Below are 18,805 nucleotides of genomic sequence, written 5' to 3'. Positions count from 1 at the left end.
TAGAACACCACTGGAACATTATATTTTGGTCCCTCTGCTGCCACCAAGTTGCACTGAAGGCTGTCCAGAAGCTCAGTGATGCCCTGGTTCTCCAAGGACAGCAAGTGCTGTCTCATTAGGAGGATGCCCTGATGTTGTCAGGTTTACATGCAAGCAGTTGGGGACCACACAACCTATTTAGTACTATTTTTAGCTGCTGCAATGAAATTTGGACTAGCCCGCCACATGTTTTTTCACTTTGATTTTAGGGGTGTCTTTGAATTCAGTCATCTGTAGGTTGATAATTTTCATTCCCATCAAAAAATGTGGCCTCCATTCATCCCCAGCTCGTTACCTTCTCCATGTCAGTTTAGACATCTCACATGAGTTTTCCCATAGAGATCTGATGTGTTTTCTCAGCATTTCTTAAATTTTTTTGAGTAGTGTATAATTTGACTGTCCAACGTGAAAGAAATACAGCAAGCCAAAACCTTCTCTTGTCTTCGTCTTGTATGTCCTTGCGTTTGTCAGATATCATGTGACATCATAAACCATTCTATGACATCCTGAGGGTGTGATGACAAGGGATTTACAGGATGACTACCTTGGCAACCACCGCTTTTATGCCATGCTAACAAGGTGTCTGAGTGGGTGTGTATGTTATCCAGTTACAGAATGGCTTGCAGTTGGAGATGGGAGAGAAAATATCCAAGTTCTCCCTTGCTGCAGCTGTCGAGCTTATTAAGAATTCATGGTCTGCATGGTAACGTTTTAGACAAAGGAGGTCTGCAACAGGAATCTGAACAATGTTTAACAACTCCTGTTACAAACAGTAGTGAAATAAATCTAGATATCTGTGAAAAAAGTGGTGCAAGTGAGTCCACAATTAAACTAAATTCCAGCAATACAGTTGTTGGAATTTTCTGGGAAAGCCTGTTGTTGGAAATAGATGCATGAAGTAAGGCGGGGCATTTAGCATATATTTGCTTGTCCATCTTTACATCTGTCTCTTCATATACTATGTGTGTGCTACAACAAAGACTTATTGCCCAAATTTACACTACTATCCGAATGCCATAGCTCACTGTACAGTACCTATTTATTAGTACCATGATCTAATTCCTAGCAGCTACAGTACCTTTTGAAGGTCAGCAATAGCCTGCTTTAAATTCTTGGCTTCCTCATATTTCTCTTGCCGGACCATCTCTTGTTTCTTTTGGTCCAGGAGACGAATGATGTGGGCAACTTCGGGGTCCTGGTACATATCAAAGGCCAGATCGTCCAAGGGGGAAATGGATTCACATTTGCTGAGTTGAAAACAGGACAGACGGATAACAAACATTGGAGAAATTAATTATATGGCTTGACACACCTGTCTTGTTGAAGCCGAGATCATTTCAGTGTATTATCTCTTAATTGTGCAATTCTTCACCAGCCCCCAAGGGATGCTTCACCTCTAGGTGAAACATCCCTTGGGGGTACATATTAAAAAAACATATATTTCAAAAAGTGTTTTTTCCCTGTACTGGCCACCACCTGCATCATCTACCAATGCACGTGACCTTCAGTTCCTGATTGGTTGTCTTCCAGACTAAATGGCTTTGTTACACAATGTTATTGTCACAAGAAAAAGAAACCAGGGTTCAATGACTTAGCCTCACCCCATGAAGGTCGACTCCAAGGCAGCCTCCAGCTGGGTACTGTTGAGGTAGTGTTCGATCAGCTGCTCTCTGCTTGGCTGGGGGTAAACAGATGGACAAATTACACACACGTGCGTACTGTGTTGAGGAAGACATGACTTTTAATCCCACTGGCTTATCCTAAAACTAATGATCCCTCTGTATCTTTAAAATGTGTTGATCAAACAAAAGTACTGCACCAGCAACCACCTGGATCTTACAATGGTATTAAGATAAGAACACTAACTCACTCAAATACACAAACACATGCAAACGTTATCATCACCCTCAAGGCTATGGCCATATGGAGACTAAGAGCAAACACTGCTTTTACCTTGAATACTAAGCAAGGCATTACACAAAACATTGCCACTGATGACATTCTTGCTCATTATCAGCAGAATTAAACTTAATAGTAAAGAAGACAGACTTTTTCACAGAATATTGTTCCTTCACAGTAATGTGTAAGAACAGTCATACCATGTTGCTCTTATGCTCTCAATAAGAAAAAATACTGCAAGAGAAAAAGACACGTTTGTGTTTTTATATGTCATTTTTCATAGTCTTTGCATGATTTATGTTTAGAATAGAGATTCTTTTTGGTCATATTTTTTAGTTTCGTGGGGCACCAAATGTTTTGTTTGGATTGTACGCCGGTCCAGACTCTTTTAGTGCAGAGACATGCTCTTGTAACAGTATGTCTCTGTATCATTGTCTTGCTGAAATATGCAAGGCCTTCACAGAAAAAGATGCCATCTTGATCAGAGCATACGCTGCTCTATAACCTGAGACGATGGCAGCGTTTCTAGATCATGTTCATGTATGGCTCCTTCTTTGCATAACAAAGCTTTAACCTGCACTTGTGGATTTCTCCACGAGCTGTGTCCACAGACAAGGATTTCTGGAAGTGTATTTAAGCCCATGCAACAATTTCCACGACAGCATCACATCGGCTTTTAAGCCGCGTCCCTTCTACACAGCATTCTTGAAAATTTCTGATGATATTAAGTCTTCATAATTTAACACTGAGGAACGTTATTCCACAATTTCTAAACACAGTTTTCTACAGATTTGTGAAAATGTGGCTCTCTGATGTTCTTTTTTTACCCAACCATGTTAATGACCAGTTAACATAATTAGCTGCAAAATGTTTTTACAGCTTTAACTTGTAAGTATCACTTAAAAGAAACCTTTTGTTTCTCCCGTTCCAACTTTGAGATGTGTTGCAGCCATCAAACTGAAGATGTAGGGTTTAAAATAAAAAAAAATAAAAAACTAAATCTTTTATATATACCGTTGTGAATAAAACATGGCTTTATGAGATTTGCCAACCATTGCATTCAGTTTTTATTTACATCTCACATACATCAGTTACTAATATTTATTTTCTACTGTGAAAAAACAAGTTAAACAAAATTAATTTTGATATTTTTATGACACTTTGCACAACCAAAAGCACAGGTAAAAAAAAAAGAAACATAAAGACAAATATGGTTTGGTATTGTATATGTTCGCTCATTGGTACACTTGTATAGCGCAGTGGGACCACTGCATAAAGCATAGTCATTGTTAATATTATTAGTAATATGTGGTAAATGTCTTTTAAAATGCACATTCTAAAAAAAAAAAACTACGGTAACAGAAAAATGGCAACCGTAAGTTTCAAAGGTTAAAGTTAAAGAAGTTGTTATTAAACTGATCATTGTAGTTGACGAGCTGCTGTGATTTTTTTTTTCCTTTTCACAATTTGGATTGCTAACAATTTAAAGCAGCCAAAAGTTAAGCTTTTTCTTTGTATTCACACCACAGTGTCTCTTCCATAACTTCCACCCATAAGGCAGATATAGGAGAACAAGATCTAGCCGACCCTCTGGGCAAGATCACTGCTGTGATGGAAGTGCTCAGAGTCGGATTAGTAGACCAACAATGCAAAGCTTGTTCACTGGAATCTGTGCGACAGTGTGTCCATGTTTTTCCATGTCTGTGTTTGTGTGTGTGTGTGTGTGTGTGTATTTTAAGGTGCTCTCACTCCTCCAGGAGCTGTCCATCTGCAGGACTATCTGATTACACTGACTAACTAAAGGCCTCCTGTTTGATACATACTGTTGCATACTGCCCTCCCTTTGTTTCTCATTACTAGATGCCTGACACATATATACAAACCTACGCACAAACACACACACACACACACACACACACCACTTAGGTAAACACGGGTGCATCCACCACATATAATCACATAGCACAGTAACAACACAAAATACTTCATTTGAAGATAAAGTGACTCAACAACTCCAATCCAATTATATTGAGTTGATGTTTATAAAATTAATAAGTAAATATAAGTAAGTCTGCACAGATTAAAACAATAAAAAGAGGGGAAAACTGAAGCTTTGAAACCCAGTTTATTGTTTAATGATGTTCTGTGAATGATAAATAAACGCAGACAACATGTGAGGAATACTTGACAAGTTCTGTTTGACAGACATGTTCATAGCTGTGGTTGGTTCAGCGTAAGCAGACGCATGATAAGAAATGAATCCTTCTCTGAGCGACTGTGACTGAATCACAGCACAACATCGCCACCTACTGCTGAGGGGATAAACATAAGTGAAGGGTGATATGTGAGGAGAGTGCTCACTTACTATTGTGTTAAAAGCATTGCCATCCAAAGCATCTCCCAGAACATTAATGGCAACCAAACCAACCTGAAATCATTAAAAGAAGATGACGATGGTGAGCGAACTAAAGTAAGTAAATCAAAAAGTAAAGGAAATCATTCAAAACAAAAATCAATAAATAAATATAATGAATGATAGGTAAGTGTGAAGCAAATAGAGGACCCATCTAATTACAGTTAAAGAAAATGCTCTCTGACAGATTATCTATGGTATTGAATTTAGCCTGGTACACAGACACCAACAGACCCAAGCACAGACAAGACCCGCCCTCCGTTAGGAATGTGTGGGGGTTCTGATAGGATGTGTCCTGCGATGACACAGCAAGGCACAGAAACTTTACGGTGTCGAGTTAAGGCTGACCCACACCTAGAGGAAAACATGCCCATAATTTCTGGTGTGTGGGAGTGGTACCCTTTTCTTTGTCCAATGGCTGAATGACACATCCATGGCGCCATGTAAAATTACTTGAACCTTTGAACGATTAATAATAAATTTTCACAACCTTTATTCGTCTTCACTCATAAGAAAAATTAACCCGACATATAACACCCCATATTTCCTGTTTTTAATGACACAAGCAGTTCAAAGTTCAATAAATAACGAAAGAGAGCTGTAGGAGTTCAAGGTAAATAAAATCATTATAATAATGTAAATTCTATAGATTTTTTAGAAAACAGGCTTCTTCGGGGATAGCATAAGAAGAAAGCAAAAGGATTCAATCGGGCTCTTCTCCACTAATGTAAATGCACATAAAGCTTGTGAAGTATAGAATATAACTGACAACGTGATTACAGCAAATTAATTCTCTGCATAAATAAGCAGAATTCATAAAAAATGCAAGCCTTAACCTTCTCAGACCAGACTACCCTTAAATAACTCAGTGGCCACAGTGCATTGTTACCATGTAACAGAGTACCTGATTATGGTGATTGTAACGGTTGCCATAGTTTCTGTGGAAGGTTATTCTCAGATATGTTCCAACGGCATCTACATGGACTGACTTCAGTTCCCGAGCTTTGAAGCCTGTCTTCTCATTGTCCGACAAAGACACATACCTATGTGAAAGTAAAGTTTTGTTAGTCTGGGTCAAAATTCCTTCTAAGATATTGATGTAAATGACATTTACAAGAGTAGAAATGATTACTAAATTTCAGTTTGGTGATTATATGCTATCAAGATAGTGCACGTCTCAGTGTGGTAATTCTATATATTCAACAGGAATGGACAGCTAGTCTGCAGAATAAGACCGAACCACAGAGCAAGCCTGCATCTATCCTGTTTCTGGTATGTTAGGTTAATAAACAAAATGGATCCCAAATGAAATGATTCATATCAACCTAACGTCCAACAAAAGGATGTGGAAATTAAGCCTGGCCAAGTCTTCAGTCTCACCCAAGTCTGTGAAGCTGCCTGGGGAACCCTGGAGAGCTCGTTTCAGGAAGAGTGTCACCAATATAGAACTCAACCTTGGTTGAGATCATGTACTGATGAGCCAATAGCTGCAGCTTCCTTACCCTACTTCTTTCAACCAGCTGGAGCGTGATGTGCTGAGGGTAGGAGCACAGCCTGCAGTAAAAGTGATCAACACATGTTTCTTTAAGTTGAAAAGTAAAAAAACTTAGAAGTCACAAGAAAAATGACAAAGGGTACAGCCTTTGAGTACTAGATGCTGGCCTTCAGTTTTACAGGAAATTTCCTCTTGACTACATTCTGATAACAACCAGTGTTGAAATTTTCCATCTTACAGATGAAGTAAACTTGTCTTATGCCTTTATTCAGATTAAAAAACTTGCCAGAAAAAAGTTTAACCTTTATGGTATTTTTTATGGTACCTGCTGGATCTCCAGCCGTTGACTGTAGGTGCATGCACCATGAGCTCCTTAGCACTAAAGTTGTCCTCATGACTGGAAGAGCTGACCACAGTGAATCCTATCTTCCTTGGCATCCCTCTGTTGGACACTGATAAAACAAACAAAAAAATGAAGTGTTATTATTTATACATATATGTCCTACACCTGGGTGTGCCTACCCTGCCTTTTGCCCGTGCAACTGGGATAGGTTCCAAGCTCTCCAAAGTATCCTGCAAGCAGCATGGACATACTTTGTGAGTGGCGCAGAAAACCACTTCATGCTGCCTGGAATAAGTTTAGGTTGGGTAGGGTAGGGGTTAACTGGTTTTCATGTTAGCTGGTGGAGCTTGTTTACACTTTCCACTGTCCGTTTTACAGATGCTGCAACCACAAATTTCAGAAAACAATACAAATTATACAAATTAAAAAATATATTTGAATACATTTAAAATTTAAAAAGCCCATTGATTGGGCTCATATATATTTGTTTTTGTGACTTAAATCACAAGGGAACACTTTTCCCTTGACACCACCGATCACCTTGATCAAAACATGTACGTATTATATGCATGCATCGTGTCAGCTGTTTAACACCTGTTAATGTTAACTGATGATCTTCATAGGCAATTAAAATTCGTACCTGGGTACTTCCATTTTATAATTCCCAGAAAGGCACCTTTGTTAATAAATTAGTGTCTTCCTTCCTATATGGGCTGTTGAGATTGTGACGATTTACGAAACATTCCTGTGTTAACTGCTAGGATCCTGAGTTTGAAACTGAAAATCAAAGGGGTTGTGTTGAATGTTGTCAGTGTATTTGCCCCACAGGTTGGATGTTAGCATAAGTTACCACGGTGATTTAGACAGATAGGTAGAACGCCATGTTCTTACTTTGAGCGCTACGTAGTTCGCTGCCTGATTAATCTCACCTCGTAGTACAACCCTTTATGGGTACAAGCTAACCGTTAACTATCAGCCCACATACCGTAGCTAACTAAGGTAGTCTAATGTCTAGGGGTTTTGAAATCTGATACATTTCCTGGTGACTATGTTTCTTTGCGTCCCACAACATTTTTCTACATTTCTGGTGTAAACAGCGTTTTCCTGCGTTTACCTTAAAGGTATCTTACCACAAACATCACCGCAATGTTGACAGCTCGAAGCCCCATGTCTCCATAACCACCGCTGACAACAACCACTGCAGACATGCGCAGTCGTGAACGTCGCAGTCTAAATGTATTGTGGTCAGTGTAGTTTTATCAGCAGCATTGGCTAGCGACGTTTATCATTTTAATTCGTCTTTTGCACGTTCTTTTGTATGTTTTTTGTGCGTATTTGGATACGGTAGGAATTTCAATAAATTCATAAACGTTTTGTATTGTGCTTCAGAACAGCAATAATACGGCAACAATAATAAAGGAAGTTTGATCTCACCTTCAGAATAAAGGCATAAAGTAGCAGTAGCTTCAAGATTTGTTTTTCAATTATCTTAGCAATAACATGACGACAGCAAAGGCAATAAAATGCAAAAGAGACTAAAACACTAACTCTTTGCTTAATTTCTTAAAGCTACATTTTGATACATTTACTAGAGTTTCGTACACACGCCCATACGTGTATTTCTTTTAAATGATATTCACTTAGTTTGAAAATTTTAAACGGAAGTTGTGAGCTTTAGCACACTTGCATCAATCTAGCAGCATGGATGACACGAAGAAATGGCCAGAAGTAGAAAAAGCAGCGACAGAGAAGAGGCGTGAGTTGGTTTTACAGGGGCCCGCTGTTGATAAGAGAATTTCCTCAAACGGGGGACTCGACTCCTCCATCTACTCTCTGACACTACTGAATTATCTGGAAGTTAGCCAGTGCCCCAGTCTGACAGAGATCCACGAGGATATCCGGCATCTGACAAACCTCCAGAGTCTCATCCTGTGCAGAAACAAGCTCGCATCCATCCCTAATGTCATCGGCAACCTCAAGTCTCTAAAGGTCCTAGACCTGTCAGTCAACAACCTTACAGTCTTACCAGAGGGGGTCACCCAGTTAAGGGAGCTGAACACGCTCAATGTGAGCTGTAACAACCTGGAGGTCCTGCCTGAGGGACTCTCTCAGTGCACCAAGCTCTCCTCCATCAACATCTCCAAGAATCGCGTCATCGGGTTTCCTGCTGACTTTTACTCTGAGAAACTGGACCTGCTCAGCACCGTGGTGGCCTCTGACAACTTAATTGAAGAGCTGAGTAGAGAGATTCACAAACTAGCTGCTCTGAAGGTGAACTCCATTCACAAAAATGTTGTTTTCCACCAATCAACAAGTGTAAACCTGCCTTAATTTTATTTTGCTCGACACATGGCTCACCACAATATGAGCCATGTTCACCAGGGCAGGAAAGCTCTTAACATATGATTTAAGATGGCTTTCACTTTTTGCTAATATTATATGCTGGATAAACTGTCACATTTTTAAACATGCTTTGTAAATAGAAGGTCCTATATGTGTGCCCGCTTGGTTGCTGTAAAAGCTTAAATTATGTACACTTAAACTTCAGGGTACTTTTTTAGAGTGTGAGACTCCTGTGACACTCTGCCCTTGTTTTTGTCTTCCTCTGGCCCATCTTTGCAGGTCCTGGATCTCTCCAATAATAAGCTGAGAGAGATTCCCTCCGATCTGAGTGACTGCCCCAAGCTGAAGGAAATCAGCTTCAAAGGCAACAAGCTGAATGACAAGCGTCTGGAGAAGATGGTCAACGGGTGCCAAACCAAGTCGATCCTCGATTACCTGAGAGGAAAAGGAAGAGGCAAACAAGGGGAAGATAAAGGTGATGCTGACGGAGGACGCAGCACAGACAAGAAAAAAAGGCAGCAGCAGAGGAAGAAGAAGGAGAAGGCATCAGATGAGCAGGATGAGGTGGAAGAGCTGAACAAGATGGTGGTGAGGGTTCTCCATGTTTCAGATGCTCCTACGGCACTTACAGTCAAAGTGAGTGCAGAGGTGAAAGATGTGAGACCCTACCTGGTGTGCTGCATAGTCAGAGGTATGAACCTAAAGTCTGGGAACGCTCTCAAACGGTTTCTGATGGCTCAGGTAAGATCCAAAACCTCACTATGATATTAATTCGGCATCACATCTGACATACCCAAATATGTGTTATAGAGTCCATAAAGAATAGCTTTTTGTTTTTCCAGACAAAACTTCACGATGACTTGTGTGGTAAGAGGACCATAGCAACCATTGCAACTCATGATGTGCAGCAGCTCAAAAGTCCCCTTATGTATGATGTCAAACAACCTACCCAGCTCAAGGTACAAATGACAGAGAAGTCTTGTTTGTTAAACACTCTTTAAAAAAAAAAGACTCCTAATTTCACATGTTTATTCACCATTAGATTGTTGCGCTGGGTCGGAAGGAGATGACCGCCGTCGAGCTTATAAGGCATCTTCATCTAGAGGCTGAAGAGCTGAGGAAGCAGAAGAAGAGGCAGAATGTTACAGGCCTCCACAAGTCAGTACTGCATGTGACCTTTCCACACAGCACAAGCTTTGTTAACACTGGGTCAAAGATCTCCATTAGTCAGCCTCATAAAACCTTTGTGTTCAAGGCTCGAACCAATTTTAAGGACAAAAAACAATTTATGTAAAAAAATCCAAGGGACTGTTTAGATTAGAGGTGTGCGAGATGTTTAAACACATGAGGGCAGCAGAGGTGTGTCAGACCACAGAATTGGTTTGAGTATTTTGGCCTTGAGCACTAAGTATTGTTCTGTTTAAAAAAAAGTCAGGGGCAGTGCCAAGACTTCGGCTGAGGTTTCAGAAATAAATACCAGAACACCTAAAAATGAGTTTTAAGTTCTGCAAGGTTAATGGTTTTAATTGCAGACAAACCTCTCGCCTATTCTGTTGTCTCTGTCACCAGCCAAACAGTTTTTTGTTCTTTTTGTGTTGTTTTTAAAGATACCTCCAGCTTCTGCAAGGAAAGCCACTCTATCCATGTCTAGTAGATGCAGAAGGTGACGTGATTTCATTCCCACCAATCACCAACAGTGAGAAAACCAAGGTGTGTACATGTGGATATTCTCCCTATCTTATATTAGTCATTTACATTAATATTTACATTACTTTTACAGAATACAATGGATTTGATTTTTAGAGAAATAACAAGTCAGCTTGCATTCTGTCCTGATTTAACGAGACAGAATTAAAGCTCATCAGAGGTGCTTATCAGCTGATGTTCTGTGCATCATTGTGCTGTTTTTATGTCTTTTCGTGATCTGACGGAAATAATTACATGAGCTTTACTGTACAGATCAAGAAGACGACCAAAGAGTTGTTCGTGGAGGTCACGAGTGCGACCAGCCTGCAGACCTGTAAAGATGTTATGGATGCTCTGATTGTAGTAAGTGCACTGCCTTTTCTTTAGTGAATGATAATTTATCTCTGTATCACAACACGAGACAGGGATGCACAGTTCTGACTGTAATACTTGTTAGAGAGACCCTGAAGGAAAAACAGTGTCCTGAGGGTAGCAAGAGGAAAGTCATTCAAGGTTCAGTTCTAAGTAAATTTAAGGGGAATGTTTTTGAGCAAGTGAAAGCCTCAGTCATGGTAATGTGCTTGGTAGTTAATGGAAAACCTTTTAGTAGACTGACACTGCGAGGATAATGCTACTGGTAAGGCCGGAATGGGGATTGATGATGGTACACACGTCTGGTTTAGGAAATCTGTTTAACAGAATCAGTTTTTTTGCAGTTTGCAAAGTCCACTAATTTTTTCTCCTGAGTGGTATTTCTAGGCCGTTAACACCTTGTCATGAGCGGTACTGTTTGGAGGAAATGAAGAAAGTTGAAGAAGAGAGCTCAGAAAGGTGTTGCAACCTGTGAGCAGTGTACAAAGCCGGACTTTCTTAATTGTAGAACTGCTTAAATACAAAAAGGAGTCAGTGCTGTGACATGAAGTGCTTTAAATTCCTAACAGAGGTTTTTGAGTAGAATGAATCAAAGAAAGCAGAGACAATCAGTGACATTAAGAAGTACCTTTACTTCTATGTGTGTGTGTGTCTGTGGAGCAGTTTTGTAGTGTTACACAGTATTTGCACCTTATAATTGGCGTTTTCTTACTACACACCTCGCAGAAGAATTGAAATTTTCCATGCTTAGGCTGATTATTTAATGTAAAGGCATTATAAAAAAATTATTAAAGGAGAAATTTTCGGTGAGTGTTATGCAGCGCATCAAGTTCCAGCCTTTTTCCAAAATGGACAAATTAATTTTCTTTATATAAAAATGGCAAATTGAAAAAAAAAATGCTTGAAGTCCTTGCAAATCTTTTGAAAGTAAAAAAACCAAACAAAAATCTAACGTGTATAAAAGAATTCACAGCCTCTTCTCAATACTTTGTTGAAGCACCTTTGGCAGAAATTACAGCCTCAAGTCTTTCTGAGTATGATGCTACAAGTTTAGCATACCTGTAGTTTTTCTCATTATTCTTTGGGGAAACCTCTCAAGCTCCATCAGGGTTCAATGAGATGTTGAGCGTCATGGCAAAGGCTGTGAATACCAATGTGTTTTTAGTTTTTATAAAGAATTTAAATCCAACCTTTTTCAATTTTACATTATGGGGTATTTTGTATAGACTTTTGAGGTGATCTGATCTCTCTCTGAGGGACTTCTTGGTAAAATAACAATCGAAAAAAATTGCATACACACATTTAACAGGCAGTTCATGTTTCTCTGCAGAAAATGGCAGAGTTGAACAAGTTCACAGCAGAGCATCAGGAAGAGGCGGGGTCAGATGGAGAAGGGGGTGGCCCACCAGTGCCTGCTGACAGCAGCGAGGCATCCAGCCAGCTGATCATCCAGCAGGTGCGAACGGTCGACCAGGACGGGAACCTGAAGGTGGTGTACCCGTCAAAGACAGATCTCTCCAACGACATGAACAACTTGACTATTATTTGGTAACAGTGCATTGGATTAAACCTCATGTTTGTACTCATTCACATGCTACGTGAAGTTATTTTAACAGTTTAAAGGATGGGGCTGTGTGAGCATTGAGGCTCATTTTTATGACTTTGACTTAAACGTGCTTCAAACATACAATAACAATGTCGAACAATGGTTTATTTTGAAAAACTCTGACATTGTTAATACATGTTGCTGATTCATGTAAAGCTTTTTGAACCATAATTACTTTAATAAATCCATTTCCAAATTCAGCGATCATGCTGTGCATCTGAGGCATCATTTTTAAAACGGAGATAGCCATTCATGTGGAAATGGTGGTTGATTTTAACTCGGGGTAGTCACTTTTTATTAGTGGCAGATTTTATTGGCTTTTTTCAGAATTCCTTTAAAAAAAAACAACTTTTCAAGTAAGTCATTCCTAAGTAGGTTTTAATAAACTTTATTTCTGATTGTAGATATTGACATTCTTGATTACAGCTGCTCATGCAGAATACAACCCAAACAGGAAAAATAAACCGCATCATTTCCTGTGCAGCAGCACAACATAAAACAAGACTCAAAGCTTTTATAGTATGCAAATTTGCTATGTTTATTGTGTTATGCAGATTGTACAGAGTTGACAAATATTATATATTTCCCAGTGAGAAACCACAAGAATAACAAAGTGTCCTATTCAAAATTTGAATGAGACAGAAATTTTAATCTTATATTTGTGAAAGTAAAGTAAATGCTTGTGACATGAAACTAATATCAGAGACGTTTATGGAGTGATGGTGACAGGATCTGCAAAAGAGTGGAAAACAAAGGTATGGTAAGATTGTTGCCATATTCAGTGTGTATCTTGCATTTCTCCACACCCCGACACAAAAACTCTTTATGGCTAGATTGGCTGTTTGCACTGACAGAGCTAAACAGGTACTTACAATCACAAACGTAAGACACCTCCAGGTACTTGTACGTGCCAAAGCAGGGGTCTCCAAACACTGAGCTGCTGGCGCTGATAGTACAGCTATTTTTCCCGTTACACCTGTAAACGTAGAATGGCATGACTGAAAAGGGCCATTGAGTCACTGATCCCATGGAATACATTACTAAATATGGGCAACATCTAGAATTATTTTCTTTTTTTTAATCCTCGTATATAAAACCTCCACCATCGTGGTTCATTCTTTGCCTTATTTCCTTCCGAAGTGAACAAGGGAACTTGTTTATGCTTCACTCACTGACCTCTCAGCGACTTTGGGAGTGGGGTTTGAGCAGTACACATTTTGAATCTGAGAGTCAGGCCGCCCGAAAGAGCAGGTGGTCTTGTCAAGGCGTCCGTAGTAAGCTCCGTAGACCAATATTACCTGCCCAACATCTATGCCAAAGAAGAGGAAAGAGGCACGGAATGAAAAGTAGCTCATTTGTAGGTTCGTCACATTGTTCCAACACAAATACAAAAAAACATAATCTTACCACAGTACAAATGTGCCAAAGAACCATCACAGGTCACTGTTTGAACTGTTAGAAAAAACCCAACAAAAATAAACATCAATCACATCACACAGACTGGTTAGCAGACTCATGCAGACATGTGACTGACTTGCTGGGAAGCAGGTGTAGTTGGTCGCCAGATATTTGAAGATGCCGACGCAGGGATCCGAGGTACGAACGACATTTGTGTTTATCTCGCACACCTTCCTGCCATCACACCTTTAGGAATAACAGTGAGTGTTATGTACGTAGTGTATATAACATAAAATATATAGAAAAATACCTGAAGACTCACTGGCAGTTGAGCACTAAAATATAATACCTTCTCTTAAGGATATCCACGGTGCCGATTTGAGAGCACTGTGTATTTTGAAGCTGATTCTGAGGCCTGCCCTCACTGCAGGTCTCACGGTCTTTACGTCCGTACAGTGCAGCCTGCACTATGATCGCTCCATTATCTGTTAAACACCAAGGAATGTCTTTTTGCACCCGAGTACAACTATACTGTATACTTTGTCCTTAAGCCAAGATTATATGCTCAGCCAAAACTGTAAAGCACTTTTCACAGCTTTATGAGCTTTCAACACATTTCTGGAAAAAATGTTACTAAGGCAGTATTTTTAACCTGACATCTTTATCATGTTATAACATTAACATTTTCAGGGTTATTTAAGCTGATGTTTAATGTACAAAACTACAATGCTGGTTGATGACAAATATTTATGCTTTAAAAATCAAGATGTGCTGTTTGTTGTGGATGCTGACACACAGTCTTGGATATTTTACACATACCACAGCTTAAGTGCTGGACATTGAATCCATCATCACAGGTCACTGCTGTCTCCGTGGAAACAACTAAAGCAATAAATATGAAAGATTAAGTATATAGATTAAGTATATAGAGAATAAATGCTGCACTATCAGATATTTACCTGATGATGTGAGCAAACAAGCTGTTGCAAGCACTGAAAACAAACATCAGTGTCTATTTTTATTATAAAAGAAAAAATTGCACTTTTTAAAGTTTGAAAAATTTCTCTATTATTGCAGAGAAGCATACATTATTTATTAATTTTTTATAATACATAGAACATATTAACAACAATATTAGTTTCTGCAGATTTTATTAAGTAAAGTTTGTAAATTGGTAACAACAGTTTCAAATCAATCAATTCTTCCCTCATTCTTTACTCCATAGGTAGCAAACACTGTAGTTTATTCTGTAATGACTGAAATCATAAAATAAAAAAATTTACCTCCAATGCATCCTAATTTGAATATGAACCCACATAATTGTCACACTGGCAGTGAATCATTTGTATACTCACGCAGTGTGGTGCAGAGTCTGAAGGAGAGCATGGCTGTAGAAGCTCCAGTCTCAAGAGGCTTGCAGAACTGATAGTGGCTGGGACGGTTACGCTGGTATTTATCCTGCTGGCTCAAGAATTGAACAAGATCTCAATCTTGCACAACTACTGGCTCTTACTTCCTGGTGAAAAAATGTGAACATGAGACCAACTCGCATTGTTGTTCAAGTGCAACAAAGGCAATGGACAATGACTTGTTGTCTTTGGGCTGTAATGATGATGATGGTAAGAACTTCACATAATCAAAGTGGTTTTTGTTTTCAAGCCCAACAATGGGCTCATTCATTATTCTTGAAAATGAATCTGTTCCGAACATATTTATTACAGCTGATTCCTGGAAGGAGTATCCATTTCCCTTCAGGTGTGGTTAGATTTCAGGCTTATGGCTTGGTGACACACTTTACTATGTTTACACGAGAGTTTAGGTTTTTAAGAGGTGGCTGTGTAAATTTGTAAAAGGTAAATGAGTCAGAACTTCAGGTGTTTAAAAGCATAGGATAAAATGTGTAAATAGGCGAATGAGGGTTGTAAAAAGCAATTTGAGTGCTCAGAGTAGAAAAGCGCTTTGTAATTAGGTCCATAATTTGTCTGACACATTTTACCTCTCTACACTACTAAAGTGGATTTTAAATCAAACAAAATATACAGCATGTTTTTAGTCCCAGTACTCCTATTTAAACATTTTAATTTATGCCTTTGAACACTTTCTGATTTTCTCACACAGGCTCAGATGGATATGTCAGGACAAATTTGCCTGTTTTTGTTTGCAACTTGAAACAGCATTTGCTTATGAAGCATCTTTGACATTAAGTAGTCACAATAACTTCAGATAGCTCTTTGAGTGGTTACAGTTTATTGTTTTAGTGAACTTCCTGCAGTAACACCTGTTACTGTATTCCTGTCTCCGCCTTCTTAAAGACCCAGAATTACCGCACATCTTGAATTACTGCAGCGAAACTGTACCAGGAAGCGTACATTAAGGATTTTGAACTATGATGTTTAAGTGTTGTCACTGCTAAGGATTCGTGGACACAGATCCTTATTTACTACGCTGCTGTTTACAGTTTAACTTTTCATCAGAACAAGCACTTCTAATTGTACTTTGCTCCTCACTGACAAAACAAGTCCAGTAAATTCACTTTTATCTTTAAGTTTAGGACAGTAATCTGTCTTAATTTATTTTGTTGTTTAGTTAGCATATGGGGAAAAGTCCTGTGGTTATCCATCCGTCCTGTTCGAATAAACCCAAAGTTCAGGAACATCTTCTTTAGATCTGTTCAGTTTTATTCATGTGGCACCACTTAAACAGTCAACAAATTTTGACTCAAATATGTTACATTGTAAGGTAAAGACCCCAAAGAGTTAATCTCAGACAAATGTTCACACAAATGTGAATTACATTCACTTCATTAATGAAGTGAATGCAGTTCAGTAATCAAAGGTGTTTGGCTATAACTGACTACATGTGTATACTGTATCATAAGTGGACAGACATGGATGTAAACCACACCTTAACCATTTGGCTGAGGCAAAACTACCACAAGGCAGTGATTCTAACTAAAAGGTACTCTGGATATTATTAAATGTGAACATGTTGTTAAATATGACATTTTTTGTTTGTCAGGTGTCCTGTTTGAAGAAAACACTTGGTAGCCACTTGAATGAATGTAAATAAACACATTTACATGAGGGCAACCTGATTTCAAGGAAATAAAAATGCTCAAATTTTTTATACATTTTTAGACATGAGTTTAAACGGCTGCCATTTTCTTTCTGAGTATTTATTACACGGCGTGCTGCGAGGAAAAGCCTGTTCTAACGTTTGAGTCTAAGGATTATTGTGAGCACCTAACAGCTCTTATTTTCTCTTGAAACTCTTTCATGTGATTCTTGTGTTGGTGGTTAAAGAGGTTTGTCCTGTTTGAGTGGTGGTGGGGACCAGTTTGTGGCATAATTTGGATAGTACAGTTTTCTGGGGCGTGTCAGACTTTTCATAACCAAACCATGTCCATGCAACAGGGGGAGCCCCTCGTTTAACAATAAGGTCCTCGATTTCTTTTGACTGCTCCTTCTGTTTGGAGCTAGCTGGTTCTGCCTCATCCTTGCTGGCCATGCTGGTATTCTCTGTGCCTTCATCTGCGTGGTGACTGTAAGCGCCATTTATAGTTACTTGATGTTTTTATTTGAGGTCATTTATTTGATGCATATTCTGAAATTTTATGTTTGAGAATAATGTATATCATTTCAGTTTATTTTGAATAGTCTCAACAGAAACTTGAGCTTTATTGTGAAAGGTTTATGTGGAAAATAAACAACACAATGGTTTTACCAGGGGCGATTCTAGGATCAGAGCTTTGGGCGTGCTGAGCACCCAGAGAGTGTGCTTTTGGAAAACATTTAAAGCTGCTGTACAGAATCTTTGAAACAAGCTAGCTTAAAACATTTTTAGAATATAAACAGAGCACCCTGCTTCTCTTTACAGCTCCTCACTCCACCAGGGCACCGTTTGGCACTTTCTGATAGTGTGCAAATGTGATGTATGTACTGCGGCAGTCATACAGACAACTGGATGGTCCAAAAGTTAGCCGACCTATTACTGGCTGAGGTTTTAGTAGAGTTGTGGCTGAACCACATAAAAATATATAATTAATTTTAATCTCCCCGATCAATTATAATGTTATGTTGGAATGTTGTTAAAGAGGGTCAAAAATGTTTCAACCCAGTTTGTTTAGCAGATTCTGTATAGCAGCTTTAATATAGGGAGAACACAACTTCCTGATTGTGTGAGTAAAATCAGGTTTTTTCTCTTTGTCAGTTTAACACTTTCTGTTTTTGCCTGTCACTGTTCCCTGTCTGTTTTCTTACCTGGTTCTTCCTGACCTTGTACTTTCTCCTCACGTTCCCCTCTTTCCTCTCTCCTTCTTTGGACTGACAATCATACACAAATAGATTGTATTCAATTAGATGAAAAATTACATTAATAGGAAAAAATAGTATTAAGATCACTAACAAAAAGTCATCTCTCAGTGTACTTTCAACCAAAAGGCAAATAACCAAACCACATGAACATCTAATAAAAGATAAATATTGAAACACTCATCCAACATTATTCTTGATTGACGGATCATTTGATTTTCCACTTTTACCTGGATGTGGCTCCTTTTTTAGAAAAAACTTCCTTATATCCATTATTAACCTGGCTATCTCTTTGTACACAAACACAAACACACACACAACAGACGTTATAAGGTTAATGGGCATCCAGTCAGTTAGCTAGTTAGTATCCATTTAAAACAGGACAGTGGTAAAAACAGTAGGCTACGGACAATTTTAAGTTTTAGATTTTATATAGGCTGTATACATTTCAATGGGAGCAACAGGACGGTCAAATGTTGCTGATTTTACTACAGAGCAGGACGGATTGTAGGGTAGCAAACATTGTCGGAAAACACGTTTTCAACACTGCAGGTTACCTGGGTGTAATGTTTTCATGGTCTGACTCCTACCTAACTATATGAAGAGTAACTGGAGGTTAAATGTAGCTAGTATGTCCTGTTTTAAGCCAGGCACTTACACCTCCGCTCCACTGTGCCACCATCGCTCTAGCAGCAACGGCGCTAGAGCCAGAGTAGGGAGGAGGCGAGCTGGAACAAACCATTATGGGAGGGGGGGGGTTAGCTATACTTTTGTTGTTAAAATGTTACGTCTCAACCAAGTACTGTATGCTTTTTATATTTTTAGTAGTGTTTCACACAGCAAATATTGTCAAAAAAGTAAGAAATCTTTGGGGGTGCTTTGATTCATTTTGGGGGTGCTG

At 39.0% G+C, this 18,805-nt stretch overlaps 3 protein-coding genes across 11 annotated transcripts in view; 1 reads left to right on the top strand and 2 right to left on the bottom strand.

Annotated features, from left to right (window-relative positions):
* The window catches only part of cep104 (centrosomal protein 104), a 38,771-nt gene extending 31,393 nt beyond the window's left edge, over nucleotides 1–7,378 (bottom strand). For 4 of the 6 annotated variants that reach the window (XM_085444900.1, XM_085444905.1, XM_085444904.1 and 1 more), the window contains exons 1-7: nucleotides 7,320–7,378; nucleotides 6,172–6,298; nucleotides 5,732–5,905; nucleotides 5,256–5,394; nucleotides 4,304–4,366; nucleotides 1,641–1,717; nucleotides 1,118–1,286 (exon numbers count right to left, since the gene is read on the bottom strand). In XM_085444900.1, coding sequence (XP_085301026.1) covers nucleotides 1,118–1,286; nucleotides 1,641–1,717; nucleotides 4,304–4,366; nucleotides 5,256–5,394; nucleotides 5,732–5,905; nucleotides 6,172–6,284 — 735 coding nt within the window. In that variant the 5' untranslated portion in view covers nucleotides 6,285–6,298; nucleotides 7,320–7,378. Of the gene's footprint in view, nucleotides 1–1,117; nucleotides 1,287–1,640; nucleotides 1,718–4,303; nucleotides 4,367–5,255; nucleotides 5,395–5,731; nucleotides 5,906–6,171; nucleotides 6,299–7,303 lie in introns of all 6 variants that reach the window. The other 2 variants (XM_085444901.1, XM_085444903.1) reach the window with 2 other exon arrangements.
* A 460-nt stretch (nucleotides 7,379–7,838) lies between these two features.
* On the top strand, nucleotides 7,839–12,401 carry lrrc47 (leucine rich repeat containing 47). The gene is made up of 7 exons (XM_085444906.1): nucleotides 7,839–8,460; nucleotides 8,812–9,273; nucleotides 9,375–9,491; nucleotides 9,575–9,690; nucleotides 10,140–10,242; nucleotides 10,492–10,581; nucleotides 11,921–12,401. The coding sequence occupies exons 1-7, from the start codon at nucleotides 7,891–7,893 to the stop codon at nucleotides 12,140–12,142; spliced, it is 1,680 nt and encodes a 559-aa protein (XP_085301032.1). The 5' UTR covers nucleotides 7,839–7,890; the 3' UTR covers nucleotides 12,143–12,401.
* Nucleotides 12,402–12,581: 180 nt separating this feature from the next.
* On the bottom strand, nucleotides 12,582–18,599 carry LOC146684337 (L-rhamnose-binding lectin SML-like). Of its 4 annotated transcripts, XM_085444494.1 has the most exons (11): nucleotides 18,495–18,599; nucleotides 17,854–17,916; nucleotides 14,950–15,110; nucleotides 14,554–14,586; nucleotides 14,414–14,476; nucleotides 13,944–14,079; nucleotides 13,731–13,840; nucleotides 13,604–13,648; nucleotides 13,373–13,505; nucleotides 13,069–13,172; nucleotides 12,582–12,928 (listed from the first exon to the last, which is right to left on the bottom strand). In XM_085444494.1, exons 3-11 carry the CDS (start codon nucleotides 14,978–14,980, stop codon nucleotides 12,906–12,908), a joined length of 678 nt encoding a protein of 225 aa, XP_085300620.1. In that variant the 5' UTR covers nucleotides 14,981–15,110; nucleotides 17,854–17,916; nucleotides 18,495–18,599; the 3' UTR covers nucleotides 12,582–12,905. The 4 variants fall into 4 exon arrangements, with proteins under 4 accessions (XP_085300620.1, XP_085300621.1, XP_085300622.1 ...); XM_085444495.1 differs by lacking the exon at nucleotides 14,554–14,586; XM_085444496.1 differs by lacking the exons at nucleotides 14,414–14,476; nucleotides 14,554–14,586; nucleotides 14,950–15,110 and having other exon boundaries at nucleotides 18,462–18,599.
* Nucleotides 18,600–18,805: the final 206 nt, after the last annotated feature.

The sequence above is a fragment of the Copadichromis virginalis genome, linkage group LG20 (genome assembly GCF_057382275.1).
Source record: "Copadichromis virginalis isolate Kocher_CV1m ecotype Utaka linkage group LG20, C_Virginalis_male_GT1.1, whole genome shotgun sequence".
NCBI classification, from domain to species: domain Eukaryota; kingdom Metazoa; phylum Chordata; class Actinopteri; order Cichliformes; family Cichlidae; genus Copadichromis; species Copadichromis virginalis.
Note: the sequence above shows the minus strand (reverse complement) of the source record. Positions and strands in the feature narration are given on the sequence as shown.